We start from the raw sequence: 18,424 nt of genomic DNA on the forward strand, positions 1-18,424 counted from the left end.
CAACTTCCAGACAACGAACTGAAATGGCCCTGACCCTTCTTCAGATGAAAAAGCAAAGGTGACAAAAGACTCCAAAAGTTGGCAAGAGAATTAGCTGGAGTTAGTTAAACCTTTTTCCATAAAAAAGTTTAAAAGACCTTTGTCCTCAGAACACAATCACAAGTAGGCCACAAAGATGTAATTTTTGGCTCATTGCTTTTTGGGGCTGTAAACTGTATTTAGCTATATTTAATATTGATGGGGTTTGTGCTCTAAAATCTCTAAAACTATGCTGAATAGGAAACACTAAGAAAGTCCAATTAAAACCCCTTGATTTCAGCCTGGGCTCACGCAAACCAGAACCTTTTCAAAGAAACTGCTCCATGTGCACACAGACATTACCAAGTAGAGAATGTGGCCAATCACTTATCAGACAGTTTCTGGTGGAATTATTCTGGATGTATTTATGAACAGAACATAGCTCAGTCTAGCCTGTTCTGTATGTTCTCATTATCCTGGACAAAGTCTGACAAGCTCTGGAAACTCAGTCTGACACAAATATTCATGCAGAAATCTGGGTCTTTTAAAAGCAGATTTAAGAAAAAGAACATACACTGTACCTGTCTCAGTTGAGTCTCTTATAAAATCAGACCCACTGTTATTTTAAAAAATCTTTCAAAAGCAGCTAGAAAAAGTTAGAACAGCCATGTCCACAAAATTCCTGCCAAAGATCTTCTCTCTCAAATATGGGGCAAATAAAAATACAAAATGTATTACGTTCTAAGTCCTGAGATGAACTTTAGAAACTTCAGGGCAAAAGCAGCCTTCGGGCAATATTCAAGGCTGTCAAGACACATAAAGCAGTAGAAGAGTCATCCTCCAGCAATGGGTGATTGCTCCATACAGATACCAGCAAGAAGCTTGGGGACAAAGGCACTGCTGCCACTGACTGAGTAGGAGAAGGCCTTCCCCCATTTAAGAAGTGTCAGCTTTCCAAGGGCTCTTTACGACTACAAAAAAACCCAAAGTACAGTGGAGAGAATTAAAGTAGGACATAAAATTTTATTCTGAAATGATCTCTGGCCACAACAATAAAATGTAACAAATATTCACTAGAACAGTCTTAACTCCTGTCATCAGCTGTACAATACATACAGTATCATAAAACTGGCCACTAGGATTAAAACCCACTTCAACATCTTTAATGTTAAGTGGCAACAGCAGCATCTCACAGAAAATTATACATAAATATATACACAGTCCACATTCAATCATTTTTCACATGTTTTCAGTACACACAGTTGCAGCATATTACAGTCACGTGTCTAAGTCATTGCCCAATAAAAACCCAAGCTACTGCTTAGACGAAAATTGTAGCAGTTGAACTGAGTAATTACAATTTGTAGCAGAGATGTACAAGCCCCTAGAAACAATAATTCACAAATGTTATTTTATTTAAATGCTACCATAGTATTACACTGGGCAATATTCTAATCTTTGTTGACTGTAAAAAGAGTTCTTTTTGTATTTATCACAAAAATCACTGATGGAAAAAAAATTAACAAATGGAGAGCATTAAATAATGCACACCCTTTCTTAAAGATTTTAATATTGCCCGATGCTACTTATGTCTTTTAAGTGTTTTCAACATTCCCATGAAGTCATTTATAACTCCAAACCACCCACCAAGTTAAAAGTGGCTTAAGTGCCTTGCACCCAAATTGTAAAAATCCCTGGTCACTTTTATAAGAGCCAGGCACATATAAAAGGAATGCACTTTGGTTCATACCAAATGCCCTGGGATTAAATCACACTATAAAACTGAAGAGTTTGAGGTAAATTTTTACAAATACAGTTGATTTCTGTCTAGTGTCACTATAAGAAAAAATTATTTTAAAAAAAATCAATTTGATGTTAAAGTACAACCAATGAGGAAGGGCCATCTTTAACCCCTTAATGAGACGGTACTACAAGAACAGAGTGTCCTCACCACCCTAACAGTGTGATTGCCTTATTGTTTCTATTAAGGCCTCGATCATCTACAGGATGTTTTAAGACAGGTATAGCACTTAAAAATAGATTTCATCCCTACTAAGCAGTATTCCAAGGGTTAAAGAGGCCAAGATGCATTTATAACAAAAGGCACATTGTTAACACCAAGGGCACAATCCATCCTCTATCCTTAATCTACACATCTTGCATCTCTCTCTTGTTCCAACACTTAAGTGGTAATGAACACACCAGTGGTGCAAGAAACTGAGCCAAGTGAGACTGCAACCAAAGACAACACTGTGCTGTTACTAAATCTGAAAATAGCTCAGACATCTCCAGACAATGGTAACATGTGAGACTAAGCACTGTTTCCAAGCCAACTTCTATCAGCCTAACTATCAGAGCCCTTAGAATAAAATCACATCAAAGCAAGAGGCAACGTCCTTCCCCCCTCCCCCCGTTTTTTTCTACAGGGATAAATAAACTACAATAAAATGCAGCTACATCACTTAAAAACCTTGATGTAGCTGCTCCTTTAGTATAGAGGAAGTTCCACTGTATCTGGGTTAAAAAAATAGCTCTTCACACTATATTTTGGCCTTTAAGTTTCCGGTAGCATTTATGAAGAAGGTGGATCATAAATGCGTTATTGGCATTAAGAACTGCTTACATGAAAAAGAAAATTTAGTGGTTGTAGCCCATTAATGACCCATGAACATCACGAATGTTTTCACCTTAAGTTGCCGCAAAAGGCAGGAACATGTATCAATATCTGCTTTTAAAAATATCAAGAGAGATGATTCTTCTTTCACCCTTAACATCAGCATCCCTATTTCCTGACTTTTACAGGAAGAGTTAGGTAGAAAGGAGTGGTAAAGCCAAGTAGGTGGTGGAGGAAGTAAAGATTCCCTGTTACTGTAGAAAAACACATAGTAATGTATTCCTACAGTCATGAAAGTTAGTTAATTTTACATTAAAATTAATATATCTCTTTTCCAGACTTAGAATTACTGACCATAATTTACTGGATATTCATATTCTAAACTCCACTTTTCTTAGAAGTATTATTATATTTCATTTTTCACATGATTTCATACATGTTTACATATTGCACTTACACATATTGTATAAAGTTGTGAACAGTTAACACTAAATAATTTAATTTGACTAGAGGCAGGAAATTATTTTCTTATATTAAAATTAAGAAAAATGGTTGATTGACAGTCTAATTTTTACATTTATCAATCAACAAATAACATCCTCTACTCAGAAATTATTTTGGAGCTTCTTCAGGTGTTGACTTTTTGGCAAGAAGTTCATCAATATGTTTCCTGAGAATTGTGTCTTTTTTTTCCTTTATATCCCTCCCCCAGTCATACATTAATTAAAACAAACCAACAAACAAAAATTAAGCTGTAAGTGGTAAATTAACGAATATGAAGGAGAACTTAACCGGAAACTTTCTTGGCCTCTCAGGGGACCATGCTTTAAGTAAATTTCATAATTTGAACAAGAAACTCAGTAAAATCTGTGCATATAAATGTTGTTTATAAGTAAAATTACCGAGGTTTAATGCAATCTATTCTAGTGTGTCTTGTTCTAACCCTTCTGGATTATTCTACTTTGTTTAAAATTCCCTTTTTATGTTTTATACATCCAATGTAGACCACAGCCACTGTACGCATTACAGTAGTGATCTCAGATTTCAAACTGTTCCTGTTGAAAACATGCTACAACATGTGAATACCTCTCTCATAGGTCTAGATACTATTCTTTAGCAGACCATTTTTCTTCCATGAATGCAGTTATATGTAAAAAAAACCCAAGCATTAGCACACACACATGAACAAATCTACACATCTCTAACTCTTCTTTCAAAGTTAATTTTCATCTACAAATGCCAAAGATTAAATCAAATTCCAAGCACCTAGCTTTCCTTTGATGATTTTCCCTTATTAGAAACTATCTAGGATGGTGTCTTCCAACTGAAAAGCTTTCCACTGAGGATCTTTCCTTTTACAGTTAAGCTGTCTAAGGTGAAGTACTCCTCTACAGGAAGCAATGTAGTAACATCATGTTTGCCCCTACATGCAGATTTGATCTGAAGTGTAAATGTACCACAGAAGTCACAGTCGCTCAAACACTGTCAGAGGAAATAAAAGCAACCTTGAAATCCATGTAGTTTAACAGTCTGGAAGTTACAGCATAAAACTGACAGAATGAGCACTTCTGCCTAGGTGATTTTGGGAGATCACGCTGCACGTTAGAAAAAACACAAGAGAAGAGATGGGGGGGAAAAACAAAAAAAGGAGAAACTGTGTGAATGCTCAGTGTTACAGACCTTAAACAAAGTTCAGAACATTTTGCTTTACCAACTAATCAGCCACTTTCAAATTCAGAGGAACAGATATATTGCCATTTTCATGCTTTCCAAGACTACCTGTTCCTCTTACTCCATCACATGGCATGCAAGGTAAGAGTCATTTTAGCCCCGGTGTTATTTTTTGCATTATGTTTAAATGATCATTTTAATCAAAGCCCATTACTTTTAAATAGAGAAAGTATTCCACAGGAGGTGACAGTATCCTTAGTGATTCCATGACTTTCTCTGGGCTACCACATAAAAAATGACAACAGAACACGCTATGGCTCCACTTTAAATTACAAGTTTACAAGTGCTTAACTGAATTCTTTGAGTATTCTCTCTGGAGTCCAGTCAGTCATAGATGTGAGTGTGCACAGAAGACAGACCAAACCCATAAAATCCAAAAGGTAGTCTTTCAAATTTACCCCAGGTTAAAACTAATATGAACCATGGAAGAGAAAGGTTAATACCTTTGATACCACGCTGCAATGAATGACAGTCATGTTGTAACCAGTGGCCTGCCACTGTTGTTTATTACTGTGTCACACTAGTTACAGTAAGGCTAATTGTACTGTAGAAGACAAACATTTTAAAAAATAAGTAGAAAAACTTAAAGCATTGTCCCCGTATTTTTATAAAAACAAAATTAACATTTTAAATTACATTTAAAATGAGTGCTGAAAGATACAAATGAATAGATTTATTGAGCAAATAAAAATGCATATCTGAGCTAATTTTTCATACAAATAAGGCTCAGCCACATTGTATCTCTCATATTAACAGCATTGGGTTTTTCAAACTCAGCTAACAAGTTTTGGCAACACTGTTCTTTGCTGAATATTCCCATTGGCATCCGTCATCTGTGCCAAATTAGTCCTCAGTTTTGAAGCTGAGCTTGAAGTTGGAGGTAACTTGGAAATTGAAGTTATAGCACCAGTACTCTCTGTAATTCTCTTTGCTGAGGCCTTTTCCCCAGAAGGGGGTTTTGGCAACCGTCTCCTTAGCCAGGGATGCCGCAAAGCCTGGCTGGGTGTCATACGGACAGCAGGATCCCATTCTAAACACTGTTTTAAGAAGTCAAGGAAGAGGGGATCATCACATCCCTTTAATGCGTTACCCCACTCTCTGCTCTCTGGCGGGCCACGCAGTTTTCCCCTCCGAGAGCGTCCACCATTAAGTATTACAGAGCCATCAGACAAGGTTGTGATGCTGCAATAGCGGGGATAACCCTTAGAGCTCACAAAGTTTTTTGCTCGCTTGGATGCATCTAAGAGTTTTGGAGAAGGCATGCCCAATAGCTCAATCATACAAGCCAGCTGGTCTCCTTCATCTTCTCCAGGTAAAAGTGGATAACCAGTCAGAAGCTCTGCTAGGATACAGCCCAAGCTCCACATATCTATGGGCATCCCATAACGAGCACCAAGGATGACTTCGGGTGCACGATAAAACCGTGACTGAATGTAAGTGTAGACACGCTGATGCTCGTAACAACTTGAGCCAAAATCAATCACTTTAATACCACTTCTACCCTGTTGTTTCAACAGAATGTTCTCAGGTTTAAGGTCACAGTGAATGATTCTGTTTTTGTGCAAAGCATCCAAGCACTGCAAAATTGAGTGGGCAAACTTCCGAACCAAAGGTAGGCTAAAGCCCTGAAACTTGTTTTTCTTTATTAGTTCATAGAGGTTCATGCTCAGCAACTCAAATGTCATGCAGATATGACTGCGGAATGTGAAGTTTTCCAACATGTGAATAACATTCATGTTGTTATCCTTATCTTGTTTCCGGAGATGTTCCAGGATCTTAATTTCTTCCGCAGCTTGGCGGTGGAAACGTTTTTCATTTCTCACCATTTTTAGTGCCACATGCTGATGCATCTTGTGATCGTAGGCCTTCACCACCTGCCCAAAGCTTCCTTTCCCTATAACTTTCAGCACTTCATATCTGTATGCAATATGATCATGGGGTACTTGTATGTAAGACCCCTGGTCATCATCATACCCACAGTTGTTTGAACCACCAATCACACCTTGCCGCTTCTTTGCATTTGGACCCAAGAAGTATATTTCAGGGTAGCTAAAAATCTCATGATGCTCAAAAGCTGTTAATTTTTGCATGTATTGCTTCATTGCTTGCTCTGGTGTGGAAACAGAGGATTTCGCCTTCCCTGTTCCATCTGTAGATTTTAAAGAGCTGGAGCTCCCTTGTCGCCTGTGGGCACTCTCTGACTGTCTGTCCTGAACCACTGGCAATCCAGATTTGCCTAGCGTTGTAAGTCCATTTGGCTGAGTTGTCAGAACCGTCCTCTTGTTACTATTATCTTCAAAGAGCTGCTGAACCTGGATTTGTCCATGGCTACCAACATGTAGGTGCTCATTCATTGTGTGCTTACTGCCTCCAACCTAAAATTGAAAATAAATACATACCCAGTTAACAAGAAAGACATGAACTCCATGCTTCTACATTCACTCTCCAACCCTCCATTCTCCCTAATCACCTCAAAACAAAGTGTCTTCTTAGACGTCAATTGTTTACAGAGAAGCTAAAAAATACAGCATGTATACTGTGATACTGCTGGATGCTATTGAATTTCCTGATTCTTGTTTCTCAAGCGCTATTTTCACGATTCTCCAAAATGTCTGCAACAAGGCAACCACAAATGTGCTACCATGAGAAGCTAACAATATCTCCAAGGAACCTTCAAGGCAGCAGACATGTAACATCAAGATGCATGCTAGAGGGACAGCAGACTTTATAAAAAATAGTGGCTGTTTTACAGATGCTGATGATATCATACAATGCCTGCCAGAACTTACATGGCTTATGCTCTCGTCACCTGTTCTCAGGAATCAAGTTTTTAACTTGTTCCTAAATTTGCTGCATATCAAAACTTCCAGATACATTTTTAAGCAACAATTAATGTGCTGTGACATGCACAAAGAGCAAAAAAACCCACACATTTCTCAAGTTCAAGAATGAAACTTACTGCTTGCAATTGAGACGGTCACAATTCAAAAAACATTCTGATCAATGAAGAATAAGCACATCCTTTAGCACTTTCCCAAATCAGTCTAACAATAACTTTTAACCGATATGATATTTGGGGCCTTATGCAGACTTGAGTAGAGAGCAAATCTTTGCCTTGAGGAGCATACAGTAACTTTATTTTAAAGGAATGGAAAAATAGCATTAATAGATTTGAGAAATTAGACTGGTTCTTGACAGCGCGTACACGGGAACAAACAGTAGCGTTCAGCATTTTCAAGCAAACAAACAGCAAAGCACTGGGCTGTGAAAACAACTATTTCTTCAAACCTCCTATTTTTAAGAAGAAACAAGAAATCTACAAGCATACCTGCCACTAAAATAGCTGTCTTAGAATTCCTCATTTGCTCTCTAGTAGAGGATAATTAGTTTGTCTTCTGCCTGGTCTTACACAAATGTGGGAAGAATTCCCCTGCTGTCTCTCCAGCTGATTCACCAGTCTTAATATTTATGTCAAATTACTAACGAAAAGTTCACTGATACTGTCAGACAGATGATCAAGCCAGGGTTGAGAGCAGTTTTCATCTGAACCGTATTTTTTTATAGGCAGCTAAGGATAACACATTCCCTGTTCACTTACGGTTGCTGAAATGAAATCAGAAAATGACAGTTGTGTGCTGTGATATGAGGCAATGAAATCTGTGCTGCAACACAGAAGCGCTTCCTAATGAGAAAACCCAGACATGCGAGGCAGACTCAAGCATACTTTGTGCTTCTGTTAAGGCATCAATCTGATACGGCAGAAGCATATTTTTGTAAATTCAGTAACTTGTTCCCAAAGACTTGCCAGCTGGACACCAGCTTCACCTTTGGACAGTATTTTGAAATTTGCAGCTCTGAAATTCACATAATGTAAGAACAAGGGCTCTCAGGGACTGCTTCTGCCAAGCTGACTGCTCTTGTGATTCCATTTTGACTGATGTCAAATAACTGGTTCATTCATCATTGGAGTTTGACTGTGTATGTTTGTTTGCAGAGAAATTTAGGCTCACGCTACCAAATTTGATCAATCCCATAGGAAGCACTACCACACAATCACAGTTCAGAGCAAAGATGTTTGTATCACTTAAGCATTGAAGATATACAGGAAATCAACAGAAACTCCCTTCCTAGTTTGATGTCTCAAAAGCACCAGAAATTAAATCATTAAAGAGGACTTAATCATGCCTACAGGCAATTCCTTCAGGTCAAGTTTGAGGTGCACTGCAGTAGCAGTTTCCTGAAGGCTGCCCTGATCCTCTATATAAACAGCAGTTACTGCAAAGAAGAAAAAAACAAAATTGCCCCAAGAGCTGCTAAATCACCCATTTCAGAAGAATCAGATCTAGTTAGTAAGATGTGTCATAGGTTCAGCACATGCAGCACTGCAGAACTGTGCAAAAAAGGCATAATGAAGAAGCAGAGTAAACATACAATTCCAAAGACTCAAGCTAGGAAATTCTATGTCAAAAATATATTTTCCAACACTAATTGAACAAAAGCAGAACATATCCAGACAAAGAGGGAGTAAGCAATGAGGAAGAAAGAGTAGCACTGCAAAAGTAATCTTTAAGAACTTTTTATCCCAAGTACTCATTGCCACAGCTCACATCTTGAATTTCTTTTTCCTCAAGTCACCTGTTTTCACAGTTAACTATTTTCCATCATTCCTAAGCACTGCTTACATCAATTATGTGCTAAGAAGTTCTTCAGGGCTTGGAAAAAACCTGATATATTTATTCCCTCTCAACAGGGACTAAAAAGTTCTTTTTTCTGAAAGTGTGTTTGTGAACACATTCTAAAGTGTAAACCATGTCACTCTGCTTCTGGCATTTTCAGGCAGATTCATGGTTTCTCTTGATGTTAATAGGTTGGCTTTTTTATTCAAGCAGCAGAATGAAACCACCAGCATTATTCCAACTTCAACTCAAATCCTAAATTACTGGTTTTGCCAGTTTCAGTCAGCTGCTGCTTGGGAATGCAAATGCAGATGCAGATGCAGACAGTAGCACTAGTTTTCTTTGTAGAAAACACCACATTATCACAGGCTCTATTCCAAAAGCTGAGCAGGAGAAGAGAGCCCACTCTTCTTTCAAAAAAGTCCAACAGGAGTTTTAGAGCTATCAGACACAACACAACCACAAAGTCCATATCAAAAGCGGACTTTCCTCATCTACTTCCAACCTGGATTTGCACCAGTCCTTTCCACTGCCTATCTACTTCTGGCTACTTGGGTGTCTGAGATTGCTGTCAAGCTCAGGCTTGCACTGCTCACAAGCTCCACAGACTTCAGCAGCAACACCTGAAGTACCTGAACCACAACTAATGGGCTTGGCAAGCTACAAAAACTACAGCCTTCTCAGCCCAGTACCAAACTGTTCTTGGTATGCAGAAGCTCCATCAGCCGTTCAACCAAAACCACAAGCCTGAGAGGTTTATAACATGTCTCCATTTTGCTTCTGCAGATGGACCTGTAAATTTCAGAACCAACAACCTACACAACTGATTACCTGCATTCACTTATGAAGATTGCCAATTATATATTGTATTGTCTGTGCTCAAACCCATCCACACCTTCTAAGATTTACGTATTTGTATAGCACACATAATCAAAAACCTACTGTTCTAAGTCTATAAATAATAACTAAAAAACTATAAATAAAAAAGTAACTGATGAGCTTGAACTCATCTTCCTGAATCTTCTGACACCATCAATTACATAACAGCAAATGTTACGGTATTCCTTTTATTTCTTAGCGGTTTCTCATAACTTCAAAATCACCATTAAGATTTTACTTTTACTTTGGTATGTTCATTTTACAGAAGCTGATGACTATGTCAAAAACATTCACCCAATCTTTGAAGGAGATACACCAAGCAAAACAAAACAAACTACATCCTAAACTATGATAAATACATAAAAAAAAAACCCAGTGAAACTTTAATTTGAGGGTGGTGTTATTTGGGTTTGTTTTGCCTTCACAAATGGATTTAGGAACAGAAGTAGAACAGTAACTTACTATACTTCAGCTACAGACCTGTAACAACATGGAAGTAGCATAAAAATTAATCCAGCCGGCTAACAAGGTGGCAAACCCATTTACAATTCCTTTCCAGTACATTCACCCAATGCATTAATCTGTTTCAAGATCTTTTACAAGACTACTTATAGGACTGAACCCCACAGAAGCACATACCTCTTCTTAACTTTATCCTCCAAAATCATCAAGATATTATGTAATTGTATCATATTTCATCTTTGTAACAGTAATTTTGTGTGATTATTAGTACCCTATGAAACTATCCAAGACAGACACATGATTCAGCTATATATTATCATTTTATTTTGAGCAAAACCACACAAAAAAGATTTTGCTGTCAATCAAAATCTAAAAAGGTTTGTAAAATGAATCTTAATAATACAGCAATCATGATGGCCTGCTGAAATACTGCACAGGAATAAGATGTCATTATCAGCTATTACTTAGCACAGATGAGGACAAAGGGAGAAACAGTGTTCTAAACTAGTAACTTAATTAAAGAATAATTGTTACACTATATACTCCTTTCTTTACAGCATTTCTGTAATGAAATGAAAGCATCTCTGAGGGTGTCAGTTTCAGCCCTACTGTGTCAAATACACAAGAGGCATATGGTATCAGGTGTAGAATGCTTCACTGCCTATTTTGTTGACTACAAAACAAAAACCTGAGCAAATGTACAAAAGGCCTTCTTTTTCCTTGACAAACTAATTCAGCAACATTCCTCTGTTCAAAACTAAAAATACTTGCTAATTAGTACAATGATAATAATACTGTATTATCCCTAATGGTTTTATCATGAGTATGGGTTTCATACACAAAAAAAGACTAAGCCTTTGCTGAGCTTGTGGCTCAACAAGAGCGGTAGAAGGAACACACCATTTGGATTTTTGCTGTTGCTGTATCTAGTCCATACAAGCTCATTTTTTGAAAAGTTAAGGTAAACTTCATATAGCAAATACTTTCACAGACTGAACTATGCCTCAAGAGTGATATGGATTCTTGAATTTTTTTCCTTCTGTTAGGGGTGCAGTGAGTTTGAATGTTTCTGGGACACCCTGCATTTATTACACATGATGAAACTCAAAAGGACAGTTAATGCACACTAAATTGAGCCCCTTGGGTTAGGTGAACTATACAAATATGAGAGATGTGCCCGAAAGCACTGCAGTCCCCACAGCACCACAGTCACCATCTGCTGGAATCCAAATTTCACAGCCGATCACCACAGCCCTTGAAAGTTAAGACAGCCTCATATTCCCCCTAGATACAGTTTCTAAATGGAGGAAGAAACATCCCAAGAAAATTAGATATAGTAAAATCCAGGTCATGACTGCATAGTTACTTCCACTCTGAAATGCGTAACAGCATTTCTGTGGCAATTTAATACAAGAAAACACCACAATAAGAAGGTATTTTCTTTGGTTTTACCTCCTTTAAAGCAGATGACAACAGCAAAAATTGGCAGCATGTGACCTGCCAGATCTTTGTATGGACGGAGTCCAGGAATCTCTGTTCCATTATAATGTAAGTCAATTAAATTAAAAAAAATCAAGATTAATACAATTACTGATGCAAAAGTATATGGGTAAACACTCAACACTAGTGGCAAAAGAAAATAGGCTTGCTGTACAGAAATTTTAGAAAGGGCTGGAAGGAGGGAGGGCACTGAATCATGCATTGTAAATGGCTTGTTCTACAGTACTAGACAGGAGGATAAAAACATTAATACTGCTCAAGAGAAACAGGAACAGTGCAGAATGCAGGAATATATGCCAAGTAAAGAATGGAGATAGAGCTAGGCAGAAGACAGAGACGAGTCTGGAAGAGGGACTCACAGGTCAGGATTTACACAAGCAGAGCAGCAGGCAAGCAAGATAATCTCTACTGCAGCATGTCAACTGGATGTAAGAACAACATCATGAAATAGGAGAGAGTGAATGGAAAAAGGTTCCAATCATCAAGGCAAGAACTTAAGGCTTCCAAAGAGAAAGCAATTACTTTGGTTGGTAAGGAAAATGAAGAGGACAAGGAGTTGGAAATAGGTTCATGTTTTCCACCATGAGGCTAAAAAGACAGCCAGGGATGGAAGCATACACAAATAAGCCTAGGATGAAGGCACATTTAAAAGAAAATAAACAAAACCTTTCCCTAGTACAACACACAACCCTGCCTGCTTAGCAACAAAGGCTGCTGTGCTTGCAAAGACTACCACCAAAACCTCTGTCCCATTTTATGAAGCTTCTGTAAAACATCATCTTCTCCCCCTCTACCCATGCTATTTACAATCTACCAAAAAATGAAATTTCACTTGACAGTAGGAGACCACGGTTTCAGCAGAGGCTGGATCACACAAGCAAGAAATATGACAGGTAGTTGATTTCTTCCCTGTCTGCATTAAAGGAAAAACCCTCTAGCTTAAACAAAACATAAGTTCAACCTCAGGTTCTCTCACAGCTAGTATACATACTATGCACACATATATAAACACCAGCAGTTCACCCACTTACGCACACTATACCTTCTGAAAGTTTGAAACACAATCAGAAATAGTTTTTAGCTATTAAAGAAGCCAATAGATACATAGATACAACAGAGATGGAAACAGGATAAACAAATGAACTCAGAGAAGGAAAATAATTCAAGAAAACTGAAAGTACCTATTTTAAACAGGTCTGATTGGAGGAAGTGGTGGGATGCAAACCCAATGGTTTCAATCTGTCAGTGTCAGCTGAGGTCAGGAGGCCTAAGTTTACAGAACAGATACTGCCCCCCTTTTTTTTCAGGTTAAAATCCAGCATTCTGGTGTCATATCTGGTCCTCACCACAAAAAGTTATGTTAGCCAACCACAAAATAACCACCTACAAAGGCAGTATGAGGCATTTCTGTAACAGCACCCAAGGCTAAATAAACACTGTAGAGTAGGCTCTTCTTTATCACAAAGGAAAGACAGACTTTGAACAGTCAGATTTTAGAGGGACACAGATTCTGATGCATAGCCATATAATGCTTGATCAATCCTGGATGCTTCCACAGTATGCATATATATATATGCTACATATAAACATTTGCACACACACACAATCATATACTTGTAAAGATACTTGAAACACAGAAATGTAGCACCTAAACACCCCTTGAATGCTTTTATAAAGACTGCATCTTTACACATGTATATATATGCACAGAGAGTATATATAATACGCTAACAAAATCTTTGTATAAAAATACCAAAATTCTGTACTTTCAGAATTAATAAGCAGTCACAGATAAAGCTGGACCACCATGCTTTCACAAATCCTAAATTATGTCTGGGCTCTGTTACATGTGAGCCCCTGATATTTGTGGGCCCTACTGTAAATGCACTTGCATGACTGGCGCCCAGGCTGTTCGTACTATGTTCCTTCCTTTATGATTTTACTAAAAACAGACCCTAAGCTGTTGCCCCAACTCTAAAGCAAGCAGCACTTAACTGGTATACAAATGTGAAAAAAAATTGGCCTTTTATACTAGCAAAATTCAGACATATACTCTAGCTACATAAATACACAATGAAGTTGATCTCAAGTATGCAGCTCCACCTTGAATTTGCAGAATACTCTTCACTCCTTTTGGAAATACCCTGTATAAATACTAATTTTTTATTTTTATTTTTTAAGACAATTCTTGCTCTAAATGGATTCGAGTAAGATGTTTTACCCCTGAAGTTACATGGAAAGTCACTGGAACGCTAGTATCTAAATGCAGTTTCACCTTCCACTACTAGCCCATAATCACATTACCATTTAAAGCTCTGCCATATGTTTACAAAGATAGTATGTGAGCATCCACGAAGAACTCATTAATTCTAGGAAAAGTATGCCATCAATGCCTTTCAGGGTCACTATGAAATCTTTCAGAATTTAAAAGGAAATGTATGCAATAAAAATTTCAGATATTTAGTGTTAACATGACAGTATATAGACCCCTCTCTCTACTCTGTCATGCCTTCAGGACAGACATACCTCCTCTTATCCATATATAGTGGCATACTTGGGAAGTTTCATTCCTAGTAGATTAACCAGGAGCGGGAGATAACGTGAGATATCACAGAAGCGGAAAATAACGTCCTTTTCACACCATCAGCGGTTCTTTATAGGTAAACTACTGCAGCAATAAAGGCAGATTCATCCAATCATTGTCCCTGAGCACAGCGATCGCTATTTCTAGGGAAGACTGCGATCGGCCTGAGCTAATCAGACACGTAAAGGGGAGAGCAGCCTTCATTTTTCACCACAGTTCATACGACACTTTAATCACAGCGACTAAACTCATCTCAAAAAATGCATTCACCAGAACATCTCCTCTACGCGAGTGTGAAAAATCGAATTTGTCACTGAAAACGAGACACAAAACCAGACTGAAGGGCGGGCTGGGGAGGGAGAAAGCAATGTGTGCAGTTACAGGGTCCCAGCCTCCCAAGCAGCATGCACATTTCAGCGGAGCCTGCAGAAACCAGACGCGTGTTACTCCAGCACCGTGCGCCTCGGGGGGCCCATGCGCGCTCGCTCCCGGGGCAGACGCCCCTTCCCCGCACCCCGTCCACACCCCCCTGCCCGGGCTCACCGTGTGGGAAGCGTTGTTGGCCCTGAGCGGCGGCAATGCGAGGGGCGACGGCGGGCCTGTCCCAGCTCCTGCCCGGGAGACCCCGGCTCCGGTGCCCGGGGAAGACGGCAGCGGACGGCCGCTGTCCCCTGCCCTGCCTGCGGAGAGCAGAGGGGTGAGCAGAGCGGCGGGCAGCAGCGGCGGCCCCTCGGGCAGCGAGCCCGTCGGGGCGGCGGCGGCCCCAGCGCTCGGCCGGCACCGCCGCCCGTCTTGCTTCGGGCAGAAGCCATTAAAAGCTAATCACCGCCGCGGCGCACACACGCACCGATCCGGCTAATAGCGCGGGCGGGCCGTGCTCGCCCGGCTAAACCCTTCATCCGAGATTAACCCGCCACCGGCAGGCGCCTAACCGGGAGAACGAGCCGGCTCTGCTCCGCGCACGCCTCGGGGCTGGACGGCTGCCCGCGCCCCCCGCCTCCCCCCGAGCCGTCTGGCCCGGCGAAATCCCGGCGCCGCCGGGGACCCGCCAGGAGTTCACAAGTCTGCCGCGGGAAGCGGCGGCGAGCACCGCTGCCCCTTGTCAAACGCAGCCGCGCCGGCGCTCGCGGCGATCCCCAGTTCTCCTCGGGTCGTTTCTCTAGGCGATTTCTCTCGGCCCCCCGCTCACCCCGCCCCGCTCCCCCGAGGCTAACTCGCCATCCCGCACAACAGCGGCTCGCCGGAGCCCAGCGCGCAGCCCCCGACGGTCCCCCGGGCTCGGCTGCCGCGGGGGGAGGGCGGATCATTGTTCGACACGCACGGCACCTCTGCGGCGGCAGCCGCGGGGCCCCCGAGCGCCCCCCGCCTCCGTTCCCCTCCGCCGGGCCTCCGCAGCCCGGCCCAGCGGTGGCGATCGCGGCGGCCCTCGCTCGCTCTCCTTACCGGCTGGGTAGGCAGCACCAGCGGCGGCGCTAGCCGAGGGTTTTCTGGTTAACATGGCCGCTGGAGAGGAGGGAGAGGAAAAGGCATGTCAGGGTGGCTCTCCTCCGCTGCTCCTCGGCCTCTACGGGCGGCGACTGCCTCTCTTCTCCGATCAGCTACACCCAGACCCAGACACGTCCTGCGCTGCATCCCCCTGGCCCCGGGCCGGCCGGACAGATCCTCCAACGGCCCGCCGTCGCCTCCCGCCGCAGCAGCAGCAGCCACGCCGCCGCCGCAGCCCCCGGCCCAAGCTCATCACCTCCCCCGCCCCCGCCCCGGTCGCCCCGGTCCCCTCGCACGGAGGAGGGGGCAGCAGCAGGCGGCCGGACAGGACACTCCTCCTCGCGCGGCGGAGCGGGGACAAACAGCGCACAGGATCGGCAGTCCCCGCCCCGTCGGCCGCGTGCCCTCCTTCCGTCCCTCCCCGCCGCTCCCTCCCGTTCCCTACCGCTCCGCCGCCGCGGAGGCGGCGCGGCCCGCGGCTCCCCCCGGGCGCCGCACGTCCACCCGCACAACGGCCGCGCCGGCCGCGCGCCCCGCCCGCACAACGGCCCCGCCGCGCGGGCCGCGGGGCCAGGGCGCGCCCGGCCGTTGGGCAGCGCGGCCGCGCAGCCATGTTGGCCCCGGCGGGCGGGACGGGCTCGGCCCGGGCAGCGCCCGTGGCGCCAGGGGAGATCGGCGTGTGTGGGAACGGCGTGTGGCGGCGGAGGAGCCGGGGGATGGCCGGCTCGTCAGGCGGCGGGGCCGCTCCGTCAGACCCGAAAGACAAAGGTGGCCCCGTTGGACGAAGGATAGATAACTTGAAAGGCGTAGTGTTTAAGTGAAAACTTAAAGAAACGGGAAAAGAAGCTTTTGGGAGTGCCCTGGAGGCGTAAGTGCTTCAGCCTAGAATGGGAGTGCGAGGGGCGTTATTGGCCTTGTTTCCAAACTGCACGACGTGCTTTGTGGACTACAGTGCTTTGAATTCCTGGCTTGTCAGCTCCAACGTCATTACTGCCAAAAATAGAAGACTAAACATTTGCCCCGCTTGGAACAGCCTTGAAGTGAACTGCCCTACCTATGATCAGCCCTTTTTGAAGTCCTTACAGACCTCGCATGTTTTTCTTTTTGAAACATCTGGTGGATGTATATACAGACCTCCCTTCATCCCCTTCCACAGAAAAGACAAAAATTCACCTCCCCTTTCCCTGTGTCTAAGAAAAAAAAAATTAAATTAATCCATGCCTTTGCCTCTTCCAGTGCCACAGATACATGCATAAGCAAATACATTTCCTGTACTGGCACAAAGAAATAAACAATTTCCCTAACCCCTCCTGTCACGCAGAGAAAACAATCATACCTTCTCCTGTCCACACCCACCTAATCTCTTCCCTTCACTGTAGCTGAAAGAAAGCTTTGTCTTCCTCAATATCACCCCAGATGTCCACGGGCACTCCCAATGTGCCTTCCCAGTGGCTGCCAGGTGTGTAAATGGTTTTTTGATTACTTTCTGTATTTTCTCATCATTTTCACAAGCATTGCATGCATGTTAAAGGTATCTGCACATCAAACACTCTGATAACATTAGTCTTCTGAGATACCTTAAATGTTTCAGGAATGGCAGACAGAAAAAAATAAAAGATACTTTTCTAGTTAGTTCAGGGAGGGGAGGAGGGGAAGCTTGTTCATGCTAAGGCTAGATAAAAAAACTGGAATTGACACCAATTATCTTTTTGTAGGGCTTGCAGGAGTTCTTAATCTTGAATGATGTGTCTTTTTTGACTGTCAGTGTCACAGATGGATTCATGCCTGTTCAGAGGTTACTTGCACCTAAACACTGAGATAAGACAAAGCCTGCTAAGTGCCCTGTTTCAACCCTTTTCCAGTCGAGTACACCATCCACAGTATGCTTTCCACAGTTTATTCAAACACTCTTGGACTGCTATGAAGACTATGTAAAAAATGGAGCTAGTCTATCACATAGTAAACAGTATTTAAATTAACTCAGTGGGAACACATTACATTGGTACCTGTCCAGCTATCCTCTTTCTAAGACTGCATGCGCTGTAAGCATTAATCTTGAATCCTGTGAGTGGCCTTGGGCCTGCTTGGATGCCTTTCTTTCTCTGTCTCTTTCTTCATCTGCAAGCTATCCTGACATTTGCTGTCAAGGGTGGTACCTGATGGAGTCTGAATTGCAGCTCAAGATCAGGGCAAGCCCACCTTGATTCCTTCTGAATGCAGTGCAAGAAACTTAAGTTTAAAAGCTCCTTTAATGCAGAATTTAGATTGATAAAGAGGAGGAACATGCTAATATAATCACAAAATACCTTGGCTTCAAATAGCAATGCCTTTAACAGCCCTCTTTAAAACCATAGAGGCAGATATACAAGGAAAAGAAGAAAGCAAAACCTAAATACTCAAAGACAAAGCAAAGGTCAATTCTTTCATGCCAAGTCTTACACTAAGAAATCGGAACTATTTCCTGTTGAGTGTCCA

At 42.2% G+C, this 18,424-nt stretch overlaps 1 protein-coding gene across 2 annotated transcripts; it reads right to left on the minus strand.

Annotated features, from left to right (window-relative positions):
* Nucleotides 1-1,021: 1,021 nt before the first annotated feature.
* Nucleotides 1,022-16,213, minus strand: LOC131591878 (dual specificity tyrosine-phosphorylation-regulated kinase 2). 2 transcript variants are annotated; one of them, XM_058862987.1, is made up of 3 exons: nucleotides 15,908-16,213; nucleotides 15,008-15,144; nucleotides 1,022-6,738 (listed from the first exon to the last, which is right to left on the minus strand). In XM_058862987.1, exons 1-3 carry the CDS (start codon nucleotides 15,960-15,962, stop codon nucleotides 5,137-5,139), a joined length of 1,794 nt encoding a protein of 597 aa, XP_058718970.1. In that variant the 5' UTR covers nucleotides 15,963-16,213; the 3' UTR covers nucleotides 1,022-5,136. The 2 variants fall into 2 exon arrangements, with proteins under 2 accessions (XP_058718970.1, XP_058718971.1); XM_058862988.1 differs by lacking the exon at nucleotides 15,008-15,144 and having other exon boundaries at nucleotides 15,908-16,207.
* Nucleotides 16,214-18,424: the final 2,211 nt, after the last annotated feature.

The sequence above is a fragment of the Poecile atricapillus genome, chromosome W, assembly GCF_030490865.1.
Source record: "Poecile atricapillus isolate bPoeAtr1 chromosome W, bPoeAtr1.hap1, whole genome shotgun sequence".
NCBI classification, from domain to species: domain Eukaryota; kingdom Metazoa; phylum Chordata; class Aves; order Passeriformes; family Paridae; genus Poecile; species Poecile atricapillus.

Coding starts and splice junctions, on each gene's coding strand:
- LOC131591878 (XM_058862987.1), bottom strand. CDS start 15,962: ATGTTAACCAGAAAACCCTCGGCTAGCGCCGCCGCTGGTGCTGCCTAC. Junction 15,145..15,907: donor TGGTGCTGCCTACCCAGCCG/GTAAGGAGAGCG, acceptor TGCTCTCCGCAG/GCAGGGCAGGGGACAGCGGC. Junction 6,739..15,007: donor CCAACAACGCTTCCCACACG/GTGAGCCCGGGC, acceptor TTTCAATTTTAG/GTTGGAGGCAGTAAGCACAC.